The sequence below is a fragment of the Lepidochelys kempii genome, chromosome 9, assembly GCF_965140265.1.
Source record: "Lepidochelys kempii isolate rLepKem1 chromosome 9, rLepKem1.hap2, whole genome shotgun sequence".
Classification (NCBI taxonomy): Eukaryota; Metazoa; Chordata; order Testudines; family Cheloniidae; genus Lepidochelys; species Lepidochelys kempii.
The window spans coordinates 8,292,723-8,312,074 of record NC_133264.1 but is presented as its reverse complement, the minus strand read 5'-3'; the positions used below and the strand labels follow the sequence as shown (position 1 = coordinate 8,312,074).

General features: G+C 58.0%; 1 protein-coding gene across 1 annotated transcript in view; it reads right to left on the bottom strand.

The window, feature by feature from the left end:
• Window position 1: 1 nt before the first annotated feature.
• The window catches only part of FAM131A (family with sequence similarity 131 member A), a 42,421-nt gene continuing 23,070 nt past the window's right edge, over window positions 2–19,352 (bottom strand). The window contains exons 3-6 of the mRNA XM_073359221.1: window positions 16,371–16,464; window positions 15,857–16,039; window positions 10,509–10,637; window positions 2–6,529 (exon numbers count right to left, since the gene is read on the bottom strand). Coding sequence (XP_073215322.1) covers window positions 6,027–6,529; window positions 10,509–10,637; window positions 15,857–16,039; window positions 16,371–16,464 — 909 coding nt within the window. The 3' untranslated portion in view covers window positions 2–6,026. The remainder of the gene's footprint in view (window positions 6,530–10,508; window positions 10,638–15,856; window positions 16,040–16,370; window positions 16,465–19,352) is intronic.

The following is a 19,352-nucleotide window of genomic DNA, read 5'->3' as shown; positions in this document are numbered from 1 at the left end:
CACCCCCTTCCCCTCACAGCCGTGTGCATGCACACACCCCTCCCATCACATCGGTGAGTACACACACCCCTCCCATCACATCTGTGTGAATACACACATCCCTCCCCTCACATCGATGAGTACACACACCCCTCCCATCACATCTGTGTGAATACACACATCCCTCCCCTCACATCGGTGAGTACACACACCCCTCCCATCACATCTGTGTGAATACACACATCCCTCCCCTCACATCGATGAGTACACACACCCCTCCCATCACAACTGTGTGTGTACACACCCCCTTCCCCTCACAGCCGTGTGCATGCACACACCCCTCCCCTCACATCGCTGACTACACACACCCCTCCCATCACATCTGTGTGAACACACACACCCCTCCCCTCACATCATGTGTGGTCACACCTCCTCCCCCTCATACACACACACACACACATCCCTCACAGCAGTGTGCATGCACACATCTCCCCTCAGACCTGTACAACACACACACATGCGCGCACCCCCCCCCCCACATTTGTGCATGGACATGGACACCCACACCTCACCTCCCGGCACATACACATCTCCCCTCACAGCCATGTGCCTATGCACATGCCCACCTCTCACAGGCGTGTGCACACACACCCACCTGTATGTGGGCAACACAAGCACACACGTACGCACACCACGCGGCCACATGCCTGCATAGCCCCTTCAGGTGAAGTGCAATCGGAGTCACCCGCTCCTGCCACAGGCTGGGGAAGGCCCAGGGACTAGCAATTGCCCAGCGCTGCTAGCCACCCCCTCCTAGTTGCCTTTCCCCTTCCAGATGCTGCGTTATTAGGTTCTCTGGGGTGTCGGGCAGCCCCTCTGTGAGCCAGGCTCCTTAGGAGAGAGCGTGCTATAATGGGTAGGGCAGATGTCTGGGGGTCAGGACTCCTGGGTTCTTTTCCTCATTTGGGCAAGCCACTTCAGCACCGATCAGCAAGGATATGAAGGAGACTAACTCCCATTGAACTCAATGGGCATTCAGTGACTAAATACCTTTAAGGATCTGGGCCGTCCCCTCCCCGGGCCTCTGTTTCCCCAGCTGTCATAAAGGGGTGATGCCCACGCCCTGGGCATGGGCAGGGTTAACATGGGAGTGTTTGTGAATGTGCCCAGAGTCTCTCGGACGGGAGGGGCTAGCAACCAGCATGGTCTCCCACCACCTCTGCCCCACGGCTGCAGCTGGGAGCTGCCCCTCTGACGGCCGAGTCTCCGGCACGCTGGCACATGGCCACTGTCGCCCACTCCAAGCAGGGAGCAGGGGCTGGCGGAGCTGCCTTATGTTCCTGGGGGAAGGGGCGTTTCAGACCCTTGCAAGTAGTGCCCATCTGTGTGTCCGGGGGAGCCCACCTGCCAGTGTCTCCCAGAGCGAGGGAGGCTTCAGTCCCTTAGAGGGTGGGGAGCCCACAGCCTATCAGCAAGGGGGCCAGAGTCCATGGTGTGAGGGCACGGGCCGGGGGCGGGTGCTGGGACCAGACTCAGACTCATTGCTCGGGGGGCTGCCCGACAACAGCGGTGGGGAGCGGCGTGTGGGCACTGCTGGGGTGGGGCACAGTGGGGCCTGGGCTATGTGGGGAAACGTGGGGTGGGGAGTGCCCCAGGAGAGACTGCTGCCCAGGGCCCATATAGACCTTAGCCTGAATGGGAGGGAAGATTGAAGGGGTCCGTGGCAGAGGGTTGGGGAGGAGCAGGTCAGCTTCCCCTTCCTCCCCCAAATCCTGGGGTTCCCTGGCCGAGTTAAAAGAGCCAGTTGCTCCCCCGGGCCCAGCGAGAACCACCTCCCCCCCGAGCATTTAGATCTAGTAGCCCACCGTGCCACCCACTCAGGCTGGCTCAGGCACCAGGGCCTGGGGAGAAGCTTCCAGCCCAGCCCGTCAGGGGTGCAGGGTCTGGGGCTCGCAGGCGAGCAATCCAGAGAAGGCACAGAGCTCGCTCGTGCTCGCCTCTGGGCCCAATCCACAGCCTGGGGGAGCCAGGGGAGGCTTTTCAGTGTCTTCAAAGGGCTTTGACTCAGACCTTGTGCAAGCAACCCTACAATAACAAGCCAGCATGCTCAGCCCAGCACTTGTCAGCAACCCTACAATAACAAAACAGCATGCGTGGTCCAGTGCTCTCAAGCAACCCTGTAATAATACAGCAGCATGCACAGCCCACAGCACTCGTGCGACCCTACGATAACAAACCACCAGGCACAGTGGAGAAAACCTGATTCCACGTCCCCTTGCTGTCTGCTACAAGGTCACTGCAAGCGCTAAGCCTGTGCCAGCCATTCTGGGACACCGTCCCCAAGCCCTCAGGCCCCGCTGCCTGCCCCTGGGCTGTGAGCAAGGCACGTGCCCGCTGGCGGAAGCAGGTTTGGCCTCATGTCACCCGGCTGGAAAGTCACTGCTGCCTTCGGGGAGCAGCATCAGCCCTCCAATCAGGGGCACGTTTCCTCCTCAGGCCCATGGCCTAGACGGGACAATGGCACCCCCCGCCTCCCTGGGTCAGGCAGCTTCCCAGCACAACGTGTCCCAGTGCCCTGGGATCCATCCCTGGACCCCGGACACTGACTCTCTGGCCCAAGAGCTTGCTAACACCCTCCCACATCCCCGGTTCTCTGCAGGGAGACGGTGACAGCTTGACCCCCATTCACTCCCCATCCCGGGCCCTGAGCAGACGCACTGGCCAGAGACTGGGGCAGTCCCGGGCAATGCCCGGTGCTACTCAGCATCCAGCGGCATCTCTGAGGCAGGCAGACGCTCTGCCAAGGTGCAGGCACGGACTGGCTGCTCGAGAGCCAGGTTGGGGCGCGGGCCGAGCCCCGGGGTCAGATGCAACCTCCCCTTGCCCAGAGTCAGTTCCTCAGGAGCTCCACAGGCCAGGCCTGAACCCTAGTTTAGGCACTTGATCAGCTGGTTGAATTTCAATAAAGCAGGAGGGGGCAGGCCCTGCTGGGAGCTCTGGGGACCTGGGGGGCAGCACAGGGGCCCCAGGCTGCCTCATACCCTAGGGGCTCCCTGCACCCAGGTCCCGCACTGGCTCCTGCAGGAGGAGTTGTTTGGCACATTTGGGGACTGCAGGGCAGTGTGAAGTGTCGGGGGAGATCGGGGACTGGGGAGGAGAGGGTCCCACGGCAGCCAGGCAGCAACGCTCACGGCCCACCCGTTGCTTTAATGAATTGCATTGGTAAACATAACGTAGCAGACACTGGAATGGCCAGGGTGCAATCCGGCACTGGGGGGGGAGACAAGCCATTGTGTGTGCCAGGGGGGGAGAGGGAAACCGCCCATAGAGTATGTGTCGGGGGGAACTGGACAGGTCAGTGGCGGGGCTAGGGAGGGAACAGGCTACAGTGGGGGGGGGCAGGCAATTTTGTGTGTGAGAGGTGGAAACAAGCCACTGTGAAGCGGGGACAGGGGACAGGCCATTGTGTGTGGGGGCAAGGGGGACACAAGCCATTGGGGAAGGCCATAGAGTGGGGGGAGCGGGAGGGGGAAATGACAGGCCACTGTGTCTGTGTGGGTGGGTGGGTGGAACAGGCAGGGGGGATGGGACAAGTCATAGCTTGGGGGGGGACACAAGCCATTGGATGCATGGGGAAGGCCATGGTGGGAGGGAATGACAGACCATTGTGTACCTGTAGGAGGGTGGAACGAGCCAGTGGGGGGGGGAGGGATGGGAAAAGTCATAGCTTATTGTGAGGGGGGATGGACACAAGCCATTGGGTGCATGGGGGAGGCCATAGCATGGGGGGTGGGAAGAGTGGCCAGGCCAAGCACACCAGGGCCTGGGCCCGCCCGGGCTGGCCATGGGGGTTGGCTAGAGCAGAAGGGGCAGAAGCTGCAGCTCTCGCTGCCCAAGGTAGTCCCCTTGCTTGGGGCCCTGCCCTGTCCCTGGGAATCACTGCTGGGAGCAACGCAGGGCGAGCAGCCCCATCAGCACCCAGCCAGTCTTGCTCCAGCTGGCAGTGCCTGGGTGCTGCCCCTGCAAGGCATGGTCCAGCCCCCCCCTTCCCCCTGGGCACCCACACAGGCCCAGGGGCGCTGCCGTCCCTTCCTAGCCAGCTCCCCATCAGGGCCCTACCTGTGAGCACCAGCTAGCAGCCAAGCAGGACCCTTAAAGCTGCAGGATCCCTTAACCATGAACAAGCCCAGTTTGGGGGTGGCTGCCACGTTCTCCCCCCCCACCTCGCCAGGCTGTGGGCACACGCACAGTGCAGGGGCTCCGATGCCCAAGGTCTCCCAGGGTCACACGTGGCACCATTTAGCGCCTGAGTGAAGGAGCACAGACGTGAGTCCTAGTCCACGCACCCAGCCCAGCCCCCCCGCGCCTCTCAAACATCAGGGGCTGGTGCCTGCCGACTTGTTGGAGCTACAGCCTGACGTGGGGCGGCAAATGCTATGGGGCCATCACAGCCACGACAGCAAGGGAGAACCTGCAGGGCGAGGCTGAGATCCCGCCGGGCCCCTGCATTTCCACTGGGTGCCAGGCTCAGCATTCCTGAACCGTAAGGCCGAAAGCGGCAGCTGCCAGGAGCCAGCCACAGCCCCCCTGCCGGAGGGGAGGGGGCTCCCACCTCAGCTAGAGGGACAGGAACCTGCGGCACTCACCACAGCTGGGACTTGGGTTTTGTTTCCCACTGGCCTGTGGCAGGCGCTTGGCACTGTTGTGTACGCTCAGATCTGCGTGTGCGCCCCGGCAGACCCAAGGGCTGGCAGTCAGCTCCAGGGCTGGATTTGGGGCGGGCATCAGGGGCTAGGTTTGATCCCAAGCTGGGAGCAAGGCTTTGCATGAAATCCCACGGCCATGGCCAAACCAGAAAAGAGCCCATTTGGATCCAGCCCCCAACTCAGACCTGGGGGCAGGGCTGGATCTCACCCCAGCCCAAGCTTCCCTGGGGCTCGGAGCAGAGGGTCAGCTCTCCAAGGCAGGAATGGGGGTTGTAAAATGCTGAGCACCCTCATGAAGAGTGGGGGTGGAGGGCATGTGCATGAGCACGTGGGGGGGTCTGTGTGCATTTGTGTGCACACATGTGGGACCACAGGTGCATGCCCGTGTCTGTGCATGCAGAAAGTATCCCTGGGATCATTCGAAATTACTCCAGCAAGGGGAACGTGAGCTCTACCCACTGCCCAGCCCAAGACGGCAGCTCTCCGGAGGCCAAGATGTCCAATGGGGAAGTTAATACTTAATTGCCAAGCCTGGGGTGGTACCAATCCCTGCACCATGTCACCCTGGAGCGTCCCCCAACATTCCCGGCCAGGGCCACACAGAGACAACATACAAAAATATAGAAAAAGATCTGCTCTCGCGCTCCCACCAACTCAGACCGTGCCCCCTTGTCCCGGCAGAGATGGCGATTCCTGTCCAGCTCCGTCCCGACAAACCTGCTCTGCCCTCGGCCGTCTCCTTGAGTCGGTTCACGATATAAAACCCAGTATGATAAAAGCAAAGAGCTGGTTTGTGCCAAAGGGTTGAAAAACGGCCTCCCAAGTCAAGTGCAGAGCAGCCCAACACAGTGCTCTGAGCCGGGGCTTGGGGGGCCGGAGCAGGGGGTTTAATCTTCGTTAGGAATGTACACGTGTTGCTTTAACAGCACTAGCCAGGCCCCCCGACAGCGAAAGGCGCCTCCCTAGGGGTTCGGAGGTGGGGTGCAGAACATGCTCAGAACCGTCTCAGATGGCGTCACGTCCAGTTGGCTCCAATTCAGGGCTTTTGGTTATCCCCAAAACACTCCCATGCAAAAAAACAGACGAGGGGGGAGAGAGAGAGAGACGCAGCAAGCAAATCCATCCGGTGGCCGGCCGCGAGGCCTCAGGCTTCACCAGTCTCCGCCAGTGGGGGGGGCTGGATTTTCCTTCCACCATCCTCCTCTGCCCAGCTAAGGCTCACGCCAACCCCAGACAGGACTCGCCCACAAGAAGAACAGGGAACGGGGCCCGGAGGGGGGCGGGGGTGTCACGGAGTGGGACAGAAATGGCAGGTGAAGCATGCCACAGACCAAGACCAGTTCACTGCTCTTCAGCCTCCTCCTCCTCATCCAGTGACACCACCCCCGAAGAGGCCACGTCGGAGACTTTCCTCCGAACCCCGCAGCTGTCCCCGTGCAGTGGGCATGCCGTGTGGTCGTCCTTGCAGGACAGGCTGTCGTCCCCCGTGGGCGAGAGGCAGGACTCCGTGCAGGACATGGAGTACAGGGAGTCCTGGCACTCCAGCTGTCCTAGGCTCTGGAAGGCACTTTCTCCAGTCTGAGGGGGCAGCTTGGAGAGGAGCATCTCCTCCCCTCCGGCCATGGAGCCCAGCAGTTTGGCGGCCAGTTCGCCCGGCGAGCCCAGCTCCTTGAGCAGCAGGCTGTCCTCCAGGCTGCAGAGACTGGAGCACAAGGTCTCCGGGGAGATGGTCTGGGAGGAGTCGCTCTCGGGCTCGCAGGAGCTCTGCCGGACGCTGAGCTGGCACGGGTGGCTGCGGAGGAGATCCTTCAGGAAGGAGCCGGGCGGCAGGTGGCCTGCAGCATCTGCAACACACAAGGGGGGACCTGGCTTCAGCAGCACGGTTTCCCCCTCCCGGCCTGGCCTCCCTCTCTCCCCACAGCACCGGGCGGGGGAGTATCCTGGCAGCCGGCTAGGCAGTGCCAGGCCTCCTGCATGTGCCCAAGGGGAGAATCCTTGCTGCTGGGCAGAAGTGGATTAAAGCAGGTCTTTCCCCCCACCTTGGCTGCTTCCCCCGGCCCTTTCACTCCCCCTCCCCACATGGCCCCCAGGGAGGGAGCTTTCTGTCCCATGCACTGCAACTCCTCTCCCATTAGCTTTAGAGACGCCCTCCCCTGCTCCAGCCTGGCTGCCTCTGTCTCTCAACAACAGCTGCCTGCAGCCCCATTGCAAACAGCTGAGATGCGATACCAGCTGCAGCCAAGGGATGGGTGAGGGAGGGAGCTGTGGCCAGGACACCAGCAGCTCATCATGCACCCAGGACATTGACCAGGCCAGCAGTCGCCCCGGACAGATGGGGCTGCTGGCAGCTGTGTGCATCCAGCCAAGTAGCTGTGTCACTGGGAACATGAAGGGTGGGGAGCCAGGAAGTGACAGCATTATGGCTGACCCAAGCCAGGGCTGGGCTGGGCTGATCTCTTCGGGGGAGGCCTTTGGAGATCCCGCAATGGCTAGAATAATGCCACAGGCCCAGCCCCTGGGAAGCAACTTGTGGAAAAGGGTGACTCAAGGAAACGCAACAGAAACAAAGGTTTCAGAGTAGCAGCCGTGTTAGTCTGTATTCGCAAAAAGAAAAGGAGGACTTGTGGCACCTTAGAGACTAACCAATTTATTTGAGCATGAGCTTTCGTGAGCTACAGCTCACTTCATCGGATGCATACTGTGGAAAATACAGAAGATGTTTTTATACACACAGACCATGAAAAAATGGGTGTTTATAGCTCACGAAAGCTTATGCTCAAATAAATTGGTTAAACAGAAACAAACACATCCCAAGGACCTGAGCATGGGCTAGAGGCAGGGCTGGACCCTAGCCCCACAGGGCCCATGCCTTTAAGCCCCAGTGAGTGCTGCGCTCCTGGGCAGCCTCTGACCCGAGCCAAAGCCCTGCTCACCTGCAAGGACTACGGTCCAGGTTCTGTGCAGTGCCCAGCATGCTGGGTGCACAGACCCTCGGGAAATCTGCCCATGAGCGTCCCCATGGGAGCTGTGGGGCATGTCGGAAACCCTGGCCCTTAGCTGGGTGCCTCAGGGGATCTGCAAATCAGACCCTCTGAGCGGAGGGGTATTTCGGCTCACTTGGCAAGAGGCCCTGCAGCTTGCCCAGCGCAGAGACTCCCCTTCTCTTGCCCCTGTAGCCTCTGCCTGGCTCTCTCCACCCCTCTGGATTGGCCCTGCACTCTTTTGGGCAGCTCAGTGACGCCTGGCTGGCCCCAGGGAGAGGCAGCTTGGAAGGCCCCTTCGGGGGAGGCCATGCCCAGGAGCGAGGGGGCAGGTCACAGCACTTGCTCTGACACAAATGTCCTGGGGGGCTTTGTGCCAGGTCCCCCACAGCAGCACTCTCAGAGCTCAGGGGCTCTGGGGGTCGGGACCGAGGGGCACCGGCAGAGCTGTGTGTGCGGAGCTCAGGGAGTCGGGATTGAGTGGCACGGGCAGAGCCGTGTGCGGGGAGGCCTCTTTCCATGCTGTGCCTAACGTTCGCCAGCATTCCCAGAGCCCGCTCCCCAGCCATGCCACCCTCTCACCCTCCCTGCTCCTGAAAATCCAACCAGGGACTTTGTAAAAAAATCCTTCTAAACGTTTGATTCTAACACATGAATTTGCAACGAGTTTGGACATTGGGGCTGCAGCAGTAATCAGTGGGTTGCTCCCTCTCCCACAAGCCGCCATCTGTTGAGGCTTAGAGCCCCAACCCCCCGGGAAGGATGCGCCCCAGCCAGGGTCCCTCCCAGGGAATGCAGCATGTCAGTACGCCCAGGGGCTGGGGGCATGTCAGAGCAGCAGTGGGGGAGGGTGCCACGGGACCAATGCCCGCGGTGCCGTTCCATGCCCACAAACCCAATCAGGGGCGGGCGCCCATCCGCCAGCTCTTCCACTTTGCCTCTAATTACAGAAGAGCAATTAGACCCTTCTCTGGATGGAGTGTGGGCAGATTATTGCTGACTGCCTTTGATATGCAAATTGCCCGAGATTAGTGGGCATCTAATGACTGTGAGAAAGCACCTTTGTTTGCACAGGACACGGATTACACGCCTGGAGAGGACACGTGCATTGGCCTCTCCTTCCTTCTTGTTTGCCACGGCGGCAGGGGCTGATGTAGGGGACATGCCCTGGGGTCCCTCTCAGGCTGGCCCCCCGCAGAGCCTCGGAAAGGGGGGAGCACTGGCAGGCCCTGCGCTGCCCACTGAGACCTGTGCAGGTGCTGGTCCCCACTGCTCACAAGAGCGGGGAGAGGTGAGGTGCGGTGCCTGAGAGACACAAGCAGTGGGGCAGAAGGCAAAGAGGAGTCAATGGCCAACTTGCAGCATGGCCCAAGGTTTGCAGGGGGACCAGGCTCGAATGAATGACCTGGAAAAGGGGGGAGCAGTGAGGCAGCTACATGGGCCGGGGAGACACACGTATCTAGCCAGCTGCAGAAGGCTGTGGAGAATGTCTTCGGGCCCTGGCGGAGCCAGGAGAGCGGGCAGCACCCTGGCAGGGCACGCCTAGCGCTGGTGCTTTGGAAGGGGAACCACTCGGCACCGCCTGGCGCTCTCAGGGGAGGGACCTGGGCGTCGCCTGGCCGGTTCGATGAGCCCCTGCCCTGTGCACAGCAGCCGGCCGTAAGACAAGCCCGGTGTGTGGCTGGAAGGGGCTCCTTCGGCACCCAGCCCTGGGACTGGCCTCCATGGCCCATTGCCTGCATGCTTTTCTCCTTGCTCCCCATGTGCCGAATGCGCACCCAACCCAGCTCTCCCTGTTTTACTCAGCTCCCGCTCACAAACACTCTGCAAAGCCACAAGGGCGATTCGAGTGGGAATGACGCACGACATGCTCGGTCCACCACATCTCAGCGCCATCCCCTGTGCTCGCCTGCAAAGCACCAAGCGTGCCGATCGGAAGAGCCCCCAGCGGTACAGTGCGCCCTCCCTGGGAATGAGGCGTTAAGCTCTGTTCACTGCAGACCCAGCAGACCCTGAGGCGCCCCTGGCCTAGGAAATAGCAGCGTCAGTCTGTGGGTATGAAACGGGTGCTGGGGGCTAGGTGAAGGCCCAGGAGCTGAGTTGTAGAGATCTATCCCTGATTTTGCCACTGACTCAAGGCCTTGGGCTCCCTGCCTCAGTTTCCCCATCTCTGTAAAGGGGGTGTGACGCAGCAGGGAGGGGGGAGTGTTGACCTGGGAATGTGCCCTGGGGATGGGAGACCTGAGAGCCTGTAACCTGAGCCAGGAGGGTCTGCCCAGGAATGTGAACAGAGGCTGCAGGAGGGAGCCTGCTGGGGGGGGGATTTAGTTTCAGTTTGGGGCTGGGTGGAGGAACTCAGGGAACCCCAGGGCTGGGGTCTAAGCTCCCTGCTCCCCCAGAAGGACTTGACTGAGGGGTCCAGGTTGTACCCACAACCTCTATTTTCGACTGTGTTCCTGTTGTCCAATAAACCTTCTGTTTTACTGGCTGGCTGAGAGTCTCAGTGAATCCCAGGAAGAGGGGTGCAGGGCCTGGACTCCCCCACACTCCGTGACAGGGGGTATCTATATTTAGTTACCTACTGGCCAGGGGTCGGCCCCACGGTGTCTGGCACTAACCCACACAGATCTACTCGGTCCAGCTTGGCACCCAGGGGCCCCAGAGCCCCCCCACCCACGTCTCCCCTGGGGGCGCGTGGAGGTAGGCCCTGCTCTGGCACATGACACAGGTGGGGAGCCCCTGCCCCACTGCCTGACATGAGTGGAGCCTCCTGCTCCCCAGAGTCTGTAGGTGGGGGCCCTTGGGTCCCCACGGATGTGGGTAATGCCTCCTACTCACTCACCAGCTGGCTGGGTGCTGTTGGTGTTTGTCCCAAAGTCCTCGTCGTAGGATTCGTCGTTGGAGTCTTCCCCGTCCATGGAAGACCAGGCCTTCAGCTTGGCTTCGGCAATGGCAAACTGCTCGGCCACACCTGGGGAAGCAGGGAGGGAGACCAATGAGCTCTCAGGAGGGGCCCCATGGGGAGACGCTGGCCCCCCGCAGCTGCAGAGTAACACTGGGTGTCCCGTCCCAGGATGCGGGGCAGGGACCCCTCAGGGTGGGTACTGCTGCACCGGGAGAAGCAAGGCTGAGCACCACATGCCCTGGCCACCTAGCCACAGCCCAGGCTGGACTCCTGATCACTGGCTCCTCAATCTCAGAGCAGGTGTGTAGGAAGCCCCGTCACCAACACGGCCCAGAGCGGGGGGACCCCACACCACCGGCACGACCTGCGCTGTCCACCGAAACCTGTGCAGGAACTGGTCCCACAGGCCGCAACTCCGGATCCTCGTGTGTCACTCGGCCCCCTGGGCCCAGCCCTGTGCTAAGAGATGGCTTCCGGCTTGCCCGGGGCAGAGCACCGGTGCTCCCCACTGCTGGGAGAAGCCTCCTACCAAGGCAGGCTAGGGAACCCACCACTGTGTGTCCCCCGATGGGAGAGCTGAAGGAAGACCACAGGTGGTCCGGGAGCAAGGCAGGGCACCCCTCTGTTCTCACTGGGGGCCTGACACTGCAGCCCACGTGGGGGCAGCTGGGCCCAGGAGAACCAATAGCACTTCACAGGGTGACCGGCCTGGTGGAATCAGTGGGGCAGAGAGGGCTCAGCACCATGCATGATTGTGGCCATCAGTCGTGGGGACTCAGGGGCTCAGCACCAGGCAGGACTGGACCTATTGGAGTCAGTGGGGGCTCACCACCGTGAAGGATCGGGCCCACTGGAGTCAATGGGGGCTGCGGTGGGGCTCAGCGCAGGATCGGGCCCATCAGTTTCAATGGGTGCTCAGCACCATGAAGGATCGGCCCCGCTCTTTCTAATTTTGCTTGTCAGCGAACAACAAACCCTGTTGTTAAGAGCCGCTTGTTTGGTTAATTCAGGGCTGCAGCTGCCTCTGTGCGTCACCTTCCCCCAGATGCCAGGGAGGGGGCAGCTCCCTGCTGGATGCTCCAGCTCTCCCGGGAACCAGGCTTAACTCTGCAGCTTCTGCCAGGCTCTAGGCTCTGCATCCACGCAGGTAATGCAGGTGAAGGGCTGGTCGGCTGAGCTGTCTCTGGTCTGCAAAGCCCTGTCCACTGCCAGGAGAAATACCTAGGCTCAGTGGTGGGGCTGGCGGGGGTGGGGAAGGCTGTGGGAGCAGGGTCTTGGGTGCTGAGACAGACCCAAGCTCAGTGGAAGGGGCATGAGAGGCAGGTCAAACCCAGGCTCAGGGGCTGGGGTGCCAGGTCAGACCCATAGACACAGGGCTCTGGGTGAATCACAGAATATCAGGGTTGGAAGGGACCCCAGAAGGTCATCTAGTCCAACCCCCTGCTCGAAGCAGGACCAATTCCCAGTTAAATCATCCCAGCCAGGGCTTTGTCAAGCCTGACCTTAAAAACCTCTAAGGGAGATTCTACCACCTCCCTAGGTAACGCATTCCAGTGTTTCACCACCCTCTTAGTGAAAAAGTTTTTCCTAATATCCAATCTAAACCTCCCCCACTGCAACTTCAGACCATTACTCCTCGTTCTGTCATCTGCTACCATTGAGAACAGTCTAGAGCCATCCTCTTTGGAACCCCCTTTCAGGTAGTTGAAAGCAGCTATCAAATCCCCCCTCATTCTTCTCTTCTGCAGGCTAAACAATCCCAGCTCCCTCAGCCTCTCCTCATAACTCATGTGTTCCAGACCCCTAACCATTTTTGTTGCCCTTCGCTGGACTCTCTCCAATTTATCCACATCCTTCTTGTAGTGTGAGGCCCAAAACTGGACACAGTACTCCAGATGAGGCCTCACCAATGTCGAATAGAGGGGAACGATCACGTCCCTCGATCTGCTCGCTATGCCCCTACTTATACATCCCAAAATATATAAATGGAAGGTAATGCCTTCCAGTGCTTCACCACCCTCCTAGTGAAAAAGGTTTTCCTAATATCCAACCTAAACCTCCCCCACTGCAACTTGAGACCATTGCTCCTCGTTCTGTCAACAGCTACCACTGAGAACAGTCTAGATCCATCCTCTTTGGAACCCCCTTTCAGGTAGTTGAAAGCAGCTATGAAATCCTCCCTCATTCTTCTCTTCCACAGACTAAACATCCCCAGTTCCCTCAGCCTCTCCTCATAAGTCATGTGTTCCAGTCCCCTAATCATTTTTGTTGCCCTCCGCTGGACTCTTTCCAATTTTTCCACATCCTTCTTGTAGTGTGGGGCCCAAAACTGGACACAGTACTCCAGATGAGGCCTCACCAATGCCGAATAGAGGGGAACGATCACGTCCCTCGATCTGCTGGCAATGCCCCTACGTATACATCCCAAAATGCCATTGGTCTTCTTGGCAACAAGGGCACACTGTTGACTCATATCCAGCTTCTCGTCCACTGTAACCCCTAGGTCCTTTTCTGCAGAACTGCTGCCGAGCCATTGGGTCCCTAGACTGTAGCTCTGCACTTGTCCTTGTTGAACCTCATCAGATTTCTTTTGGCCCAATCCTCTAATTTGTCTAGGGCCCTCTGTATCCTATCCCTACCCTCCAGCGTGTCTACCTCTCCTCCCACAAACAGCAGCCAGTTCCTGATACTTCAGAGAAAGGCAAATGCCCAGCAGCTATGAACATACCTATGCAGCCCCCACACGGACCCCAAGGTGACTCCCTGCTCCCTCCAGCAGCCCTGTGCCCCTCCCCGGTCTTGTGTGACCTCCGGAGCCAGTGGGGCCCACTATAGGAATGTGCCTTCGACCCAGCCTTTGACTCAGCCTCCCGCCTTGGCCCTGCAACCAGGGCTCTGGGAAAGATTTGGGGCCCACATTGGCTACTTATGGCACTTCCTTCAGATCTTGTCTTTCTCCACAACTTAGGGTCCCCCTGCTCCCCAAGTCCAGCCCCACCTGCCTCCCACCTAGCCCTGCCTGCTGTTCTTTGCAATGCAGCCTGCACGGCAGCGAGGGGCTCGTTAAAATCTACCCTTCACCTGTCCCATGTGGGTTATTCACCCTGACCCTGGCCTCCAACCCAAGGGGGTGCCACTCCTGCAGCCTCCTCCCAGTGGCCAGCAGCTGCCTCAGCCCCTGCTCCCCCTGCCCTGCGTGTCTCACCAGCCTATCTGCCTTCCCCACAGCCCCAGGGACTGCACTGAAGATCAGAGACCTCCTCACAGAGAGACCCCCACAGGAGGATGGGAGAGACGAGGGAAAGACCACATTGGGAGGGGGAAGGGTGGTGATGGTACCAGGCCGGCTGTGCCTCATTCCAGACGGCTGGTGCTTTGGGTGGGGACGAAGCTGGTGGTGATTTACAGCAGCAAAGGCAAGGGCTGGACAGCGGCTCCAGCCCTGTCTGGTCTGTGTCTCAGCACAAGGCAGCAGCATGCTCTGGCCGTGCAGACGGACTCTGTGCCTGGACTTTTAAAGAGACTAGATCATTTGATAGCCACCAGGAACATTTCTCTAGATAGGAGCATTGGACGGGTGAGCAGATGCCAGACTGCCAGGGCAGGGAAGGCGATGGTGGGGGTTGGGAAGGAATGCTTCCCTCCCCCATTCCCCCACCCCCGTCATCAGGGTCTGCAGTGGAATGGGGGTTCTGGCTTGTTACTGAGGCTGGATTTGGCTAGGAGCTCAGGTTATCTGAGGTCGGTATAATTCATGCACTGGCTCCCAACCTTCTCCATCTGGGCAGCCAGCCTCCCACGTAGCAGCAATATGGGAAGGGCAGGGTAACTGTGTCTCCCTTACACTGGTTTGTGACCCCCAGGTTGAGAGCCCAGGGATTAGCAGATTAAGCAAAGGCAGAGCTCCTGGATGGGGCCCTTAATAAACGCAAGGGATGCGCACCCCCATGCACTGCACTGCACTCCCATGTACTGCCAGCCAGGTGAGGGGGTTCCCCTCCCGGCGAAGCGATAGGGTACTGGCTTCTCCCGCTGCCAGGGGCAGGCGGTTAGATTGTGTGCTAGACAATGAGCTGATCAAATCTGGCAACATGCATGTCCTTGTGCCCCCGCTCCCTCTTTCTGCCAGTGAATTCTGCAGCCCGCGGGGCTGGCTGGCTGCCTGGGTGACAATCACATGACAGGGCTCCACTGAGCGGGCACTTGCCTGTCCCGGGGCCGTGGCCAGGGTGGTGCTGCGGGGCTGGGACGCTTGGCGGTCAGCTGAGACGGGTGGCACTAAACTCAGCCCCTGCCTACCTGGGGTGGGGCAGGTTAATGATTCTCTCTCTGGCTCCATTCCCTCCTTCCCACTCGCTCAGTGACTCAGCTCCCAGCCTGGATCTCCAAGGACAGAGCCTGCCGGGCCCTGCCAGCTCAGAAGAGCCCGCCCAGGGGAACAGAGAGCGATAACCTGGACACAGGCCCTTCCTCACCTCCCTCCCTGGCAGGCCGGATCCCCTGTGGGCTGCAGCAAAACAGAGCCACTTGCAAACAGTGCCGGGCAAAGAGCTCGTGAGCAAAGCCCACACGGGCGCTTGGGGTCAGCGCAGAGCCTTGGCTATTGTCTGTGCCGTCTGCAGACCGTGGCCGGGGGGGACACGCTCTCCATGTTGCCTGGCTGTGGCCTGGCTGCTGTGTCCATCCCTACAGCGCATTTGGAGGCCTCACTGAGGCGTCAGGGCGAACCCCCGCAGCGGGCAGAGGGGGTGCCCTACACGACAGCGCTGCCCTGCTGTCCCCTGTTCCCCGGCCCAGGTCTGAGCAGCAGGGATGGGACAATGGGGATCGCCACCAGCAAGGGAGTGGCACGGAACGGCCATGAGGGTGGATCTGGTGGGAAGGGCGTGCCCATCTCTACCACAGCAGGGGAGGGAGCCGTGCTCAGCCAGGGGCTAGGGGACGCTGTTCAGAGCTCAGCCACACCACCTCCAGGTTCTGCAGAGGACCGCACAGGGGTGCTTCACAACTAGGTGGTAACTCCCATAATTCCCCCAACATCGGGTGGGGGTTAACCCCCCTCTTTGCCCAAACTGAGAGTGGGGGCTTAGTCCTTGTTCTCCTTCCCCACATTTCTCTGTTGGGTCCCCCTGGGGAGCTCTGTGGGGCAGGGCCCCATTTCTGTGACGTGCCTGGCAATAACCCTCCCGCCATTCCTCTAAGCGGGGGGGAACACCCCGCCTCCATCGCCCTCTCAAGTGAGCCTCTTGGGGTCCATGTGCCCGGGCCCGTCACACCACTCCCACCTGCTGCAAATCTGGCCTCCTGCTCCCCTTCGCTCAGGTCCGAGTAGGAGTTGAAGGCGCTCTCCAGAGCCACCGGGGAGTCCGTGGGCTTGCACCAGCCTTTCCACTCGATGAGGTGCGCCACCCTGCCCTGCGCCATGGCTGTGGGCTTGGTGACATGGTCCTTCACCACCTGCGAGATACCTGAACACACCGGGCAGCATCAGGGACTGCAGCGGGCAGGGGACCAGGAGGGGGACCTATGGAAACTCAGCACCCACCCAATGGGACACCCCATGTCACCCCCAATGGGACACCCCCCACCCCCTAATGAGATATCCCTGGGGCACCCCCCCATGAGACACCCTCTGTCCCCATCAGCTCGTCCCACGGGTGACACAAACCCCAATGAGACATCCCCACCCCCACTCCAAATCCCATAAAACGCCCCTCTCCTAGAAGGATACACCCCAGTCCCACTCCACCCTCATGACACACCCCTCTGAGAGACGCACACGAGGCCCCCCGGCATTACCGTGCAGGGAGGACCGGGCGAGGGCAGCGATCTCCTGGATTGTGAGCGCTCGCCGGGACTTGGGTAACATTTCGACAGTGTCTTCAACATTTACCTTCAACACAGAAGAGAAGTAGGTAAGTCCCCGCCCCAGCACTCTGGGCACCTGCCATTTGCTATCCCTTGAGACAGAGACCCCATATGGAGAGAGAGGGAGAGAGCCATCAATCAACACTCCCTGACTCAATTAACCCCCTTCCCCACAGAGGAACCCCTGAGTCCAGCTGCCTCAGAGGCTCCACCCTGAGTCCAGGACGGGGACCCTCTCTCTGTCTTCTGCCCCACTGTACTTTATCAGTTACAGTGTAAAAGCACTAGAGGGAAACGCAGCAGGGGGCTTGAAAGACACACCCCATTCTCCCAAAATGTTTGATACAGCCTGAAATCTCACTTGAAACATTAATACAGATTGGCTTGAACATGGCATGGCCCACGTAGACAAGAGATTACTCAGAGCATCCTGATAGGTGCTCAGATATTTGCAGTGACAACAGAGGCCAGATAGACCGATGGCTCGAGACTCATTGATGTTCTGTAGGAACTAGGTGCCTAAATATCATTTTGCCTTTAAAAATCTACACCATATATTATAGGTGGGGCTGATAGTGATGTGTATAGTTAAGTTTACCTGACATTTATCATTATAGGTCCCTGTTTTCAGCTGATTATAACTTGCCAGACTTTAACTGTTTGGGTTGAAATTTTCCATGCGAGGTGTCTGCCTCAGGCTGAATATATTTATATATTTTAAATTTTCAGCTAAAATGATTCAGCTATTTCCAAGAGCAAGGTTAGGAAAAAATATGTTGTTTTGCATTTGCTAAAATTTCTTACAACTTGTTTTCTTTGGAAGCTCCAGCACCCCCATCCTTTGGAGCAGGGGGGTCACAACATTTGGCCGGGGCATAACACTGGTGTCAGAGATGTGCTTTTCCTGTTTCCAGGCAAATCCGCCCAAATTTGACCAAGTTATACATCTCTGAAAAAATCTGTGTGTACACACGCAGTCAAGACTCGTTAGAGTTTGGCAACTAAATTCTCTGAAGAGACTATCTGCACTGAGCACGCTCTATCCCCTCACAGCTCCTAAGTACAGCAGAACCTCAGAGATACAAACACCAGAGTTACGAACGGACCAGTCAACCACACACCACATTTGGAAAGGGAAATATGCGATCAGGCCGCAGCAGAGACACACAAAAAAAGCAATTCAGTACAGTACTGTATTAAACATAAACTACTAAAAAAATCCAAAGGGAAAGCAGTATTTTTCTTCTGCATAGTAAAGTTTCAAAGCTGTATTAAGTCAATGTTCAGCTGTAAACTTCTGAACAAACCACCATCACGTTTTGTTCACTTACAAACATTTCAGAGTTACGAGCACCTTGAGTTACGAACAACCATCATTCCCAAGGTGCTCGTAACTCTGAAGTTCTACTGTATGACCAGACCATGCACACACCATCCCCACAAAGCAACTGAGCATACCCCAGCCAGGGGCTGCACGGCAGGGCCTGAGCAGGACTTTCCCTGCCATTGCTTCTCTCTGTTGGGGACCAGAACTGAGAGAAGGGAGATTGTCTGTCCTATGCTTTCAGTGCTCCCCCAGCTGTCAGAGAGGAGATGGAGAAGGAGGAAGCAGCCACACTGGAATACAGCGGGATGAAAAACAGATGGGGATGAGGGAGGGGGTTGCAGGAACTGGAGGGCTAGATAGGAACAGAGGGGAAAGGGAGAGGCTGGGGGCATGGGTCAGAAGGGTCTATAAGCACTAGCGAACACTCCCCTACATACTCTGGAATGGAACCAGGAGTCCTGAGTCTCCTCTGCTGTCTGAAAATAGCTATAAAACCCATCAGCAAAGCGTGTCTCATCCTGCCTCTAGTAGACAGAGGATAACAGCCTACTGCTGTTACCAGTTACTCTGTGAGCATAAGTCATCACAGTCTGTGCTGTGGATCTAAAGGTCTGAACCCTGCTGATGTGTCCAGTTGGAGTCAGCATATTTCCACATAATGGAATTTCTTTCTTTTTTTTCTTCTTCTTCTTCTTTTTTAGGTTTGATGGTGGGGTTTAGTTTGTTTGCTTTTTATGTTGGGAAATTATGTTTAAAATGTTCAAAGAATAAGGTTGCAAAGGCAAGCACTCAGAAGCTAGGAAATGCCAGAATTTAGGTTACCTGTGCAACCTTAATTCGGCCCCCTCTTGTGCGTATGCATTATTCACTGATTCACAGAGCAGAAGGCCAGAAGAGACCATTGTAATCATCCAGTCTAGCATCCTGTGTAACACAGACCATAGGACTTCCCTGAATTAGTGTGCATCTTTGAGAAAAACATCCAGTTTTAAAATTCCCAGTGATGGAGTCCCCCATGTCCCAGGGTAAATTGTACCGATGGTCAATTACACTCACTATTACACATTTGTGCCTTAATTCCAGTCAGAAATTGCCTACGTTCAACTTCCAGCCATTGGATCTTGTTACAGATTCACAGATTCCAAGGCCAAAAGAGACCTTTGTGATCATCCAGTCCGACCCCCTGTATCACACAGGCCAGAGAACTGCCCCAAAATAATTCCTAGAAACAATCTTTTAGAAAAACATCCAATAGTGATTTAAAAATTGTCAGGGATGGAGAATCTGCCACGGCCCTTGGTCCGTTGTTCCAATGGTTAATTACTCTCACCGTTAAAAAATTATGGCTTATTTCCAGTCTGAATTTGTCTAGCTTCAACTTCCAGCCATTGGCTCATGTTGTACCTTTCTTTGCTAGCTTGAAGAGCCCATTATTAATTCTTTGTTCCCCATGTAGATACTTACAGACTGTAATCAAGTCACCCCTTCACCTTCTATTTGTTTAGACTGAGCTCTTGGGAGCTATCACTATAAGGCATGTTTTCTAATCCTTTAATCTTCCTCATAGCCCCTCTCTGATCCCTCTC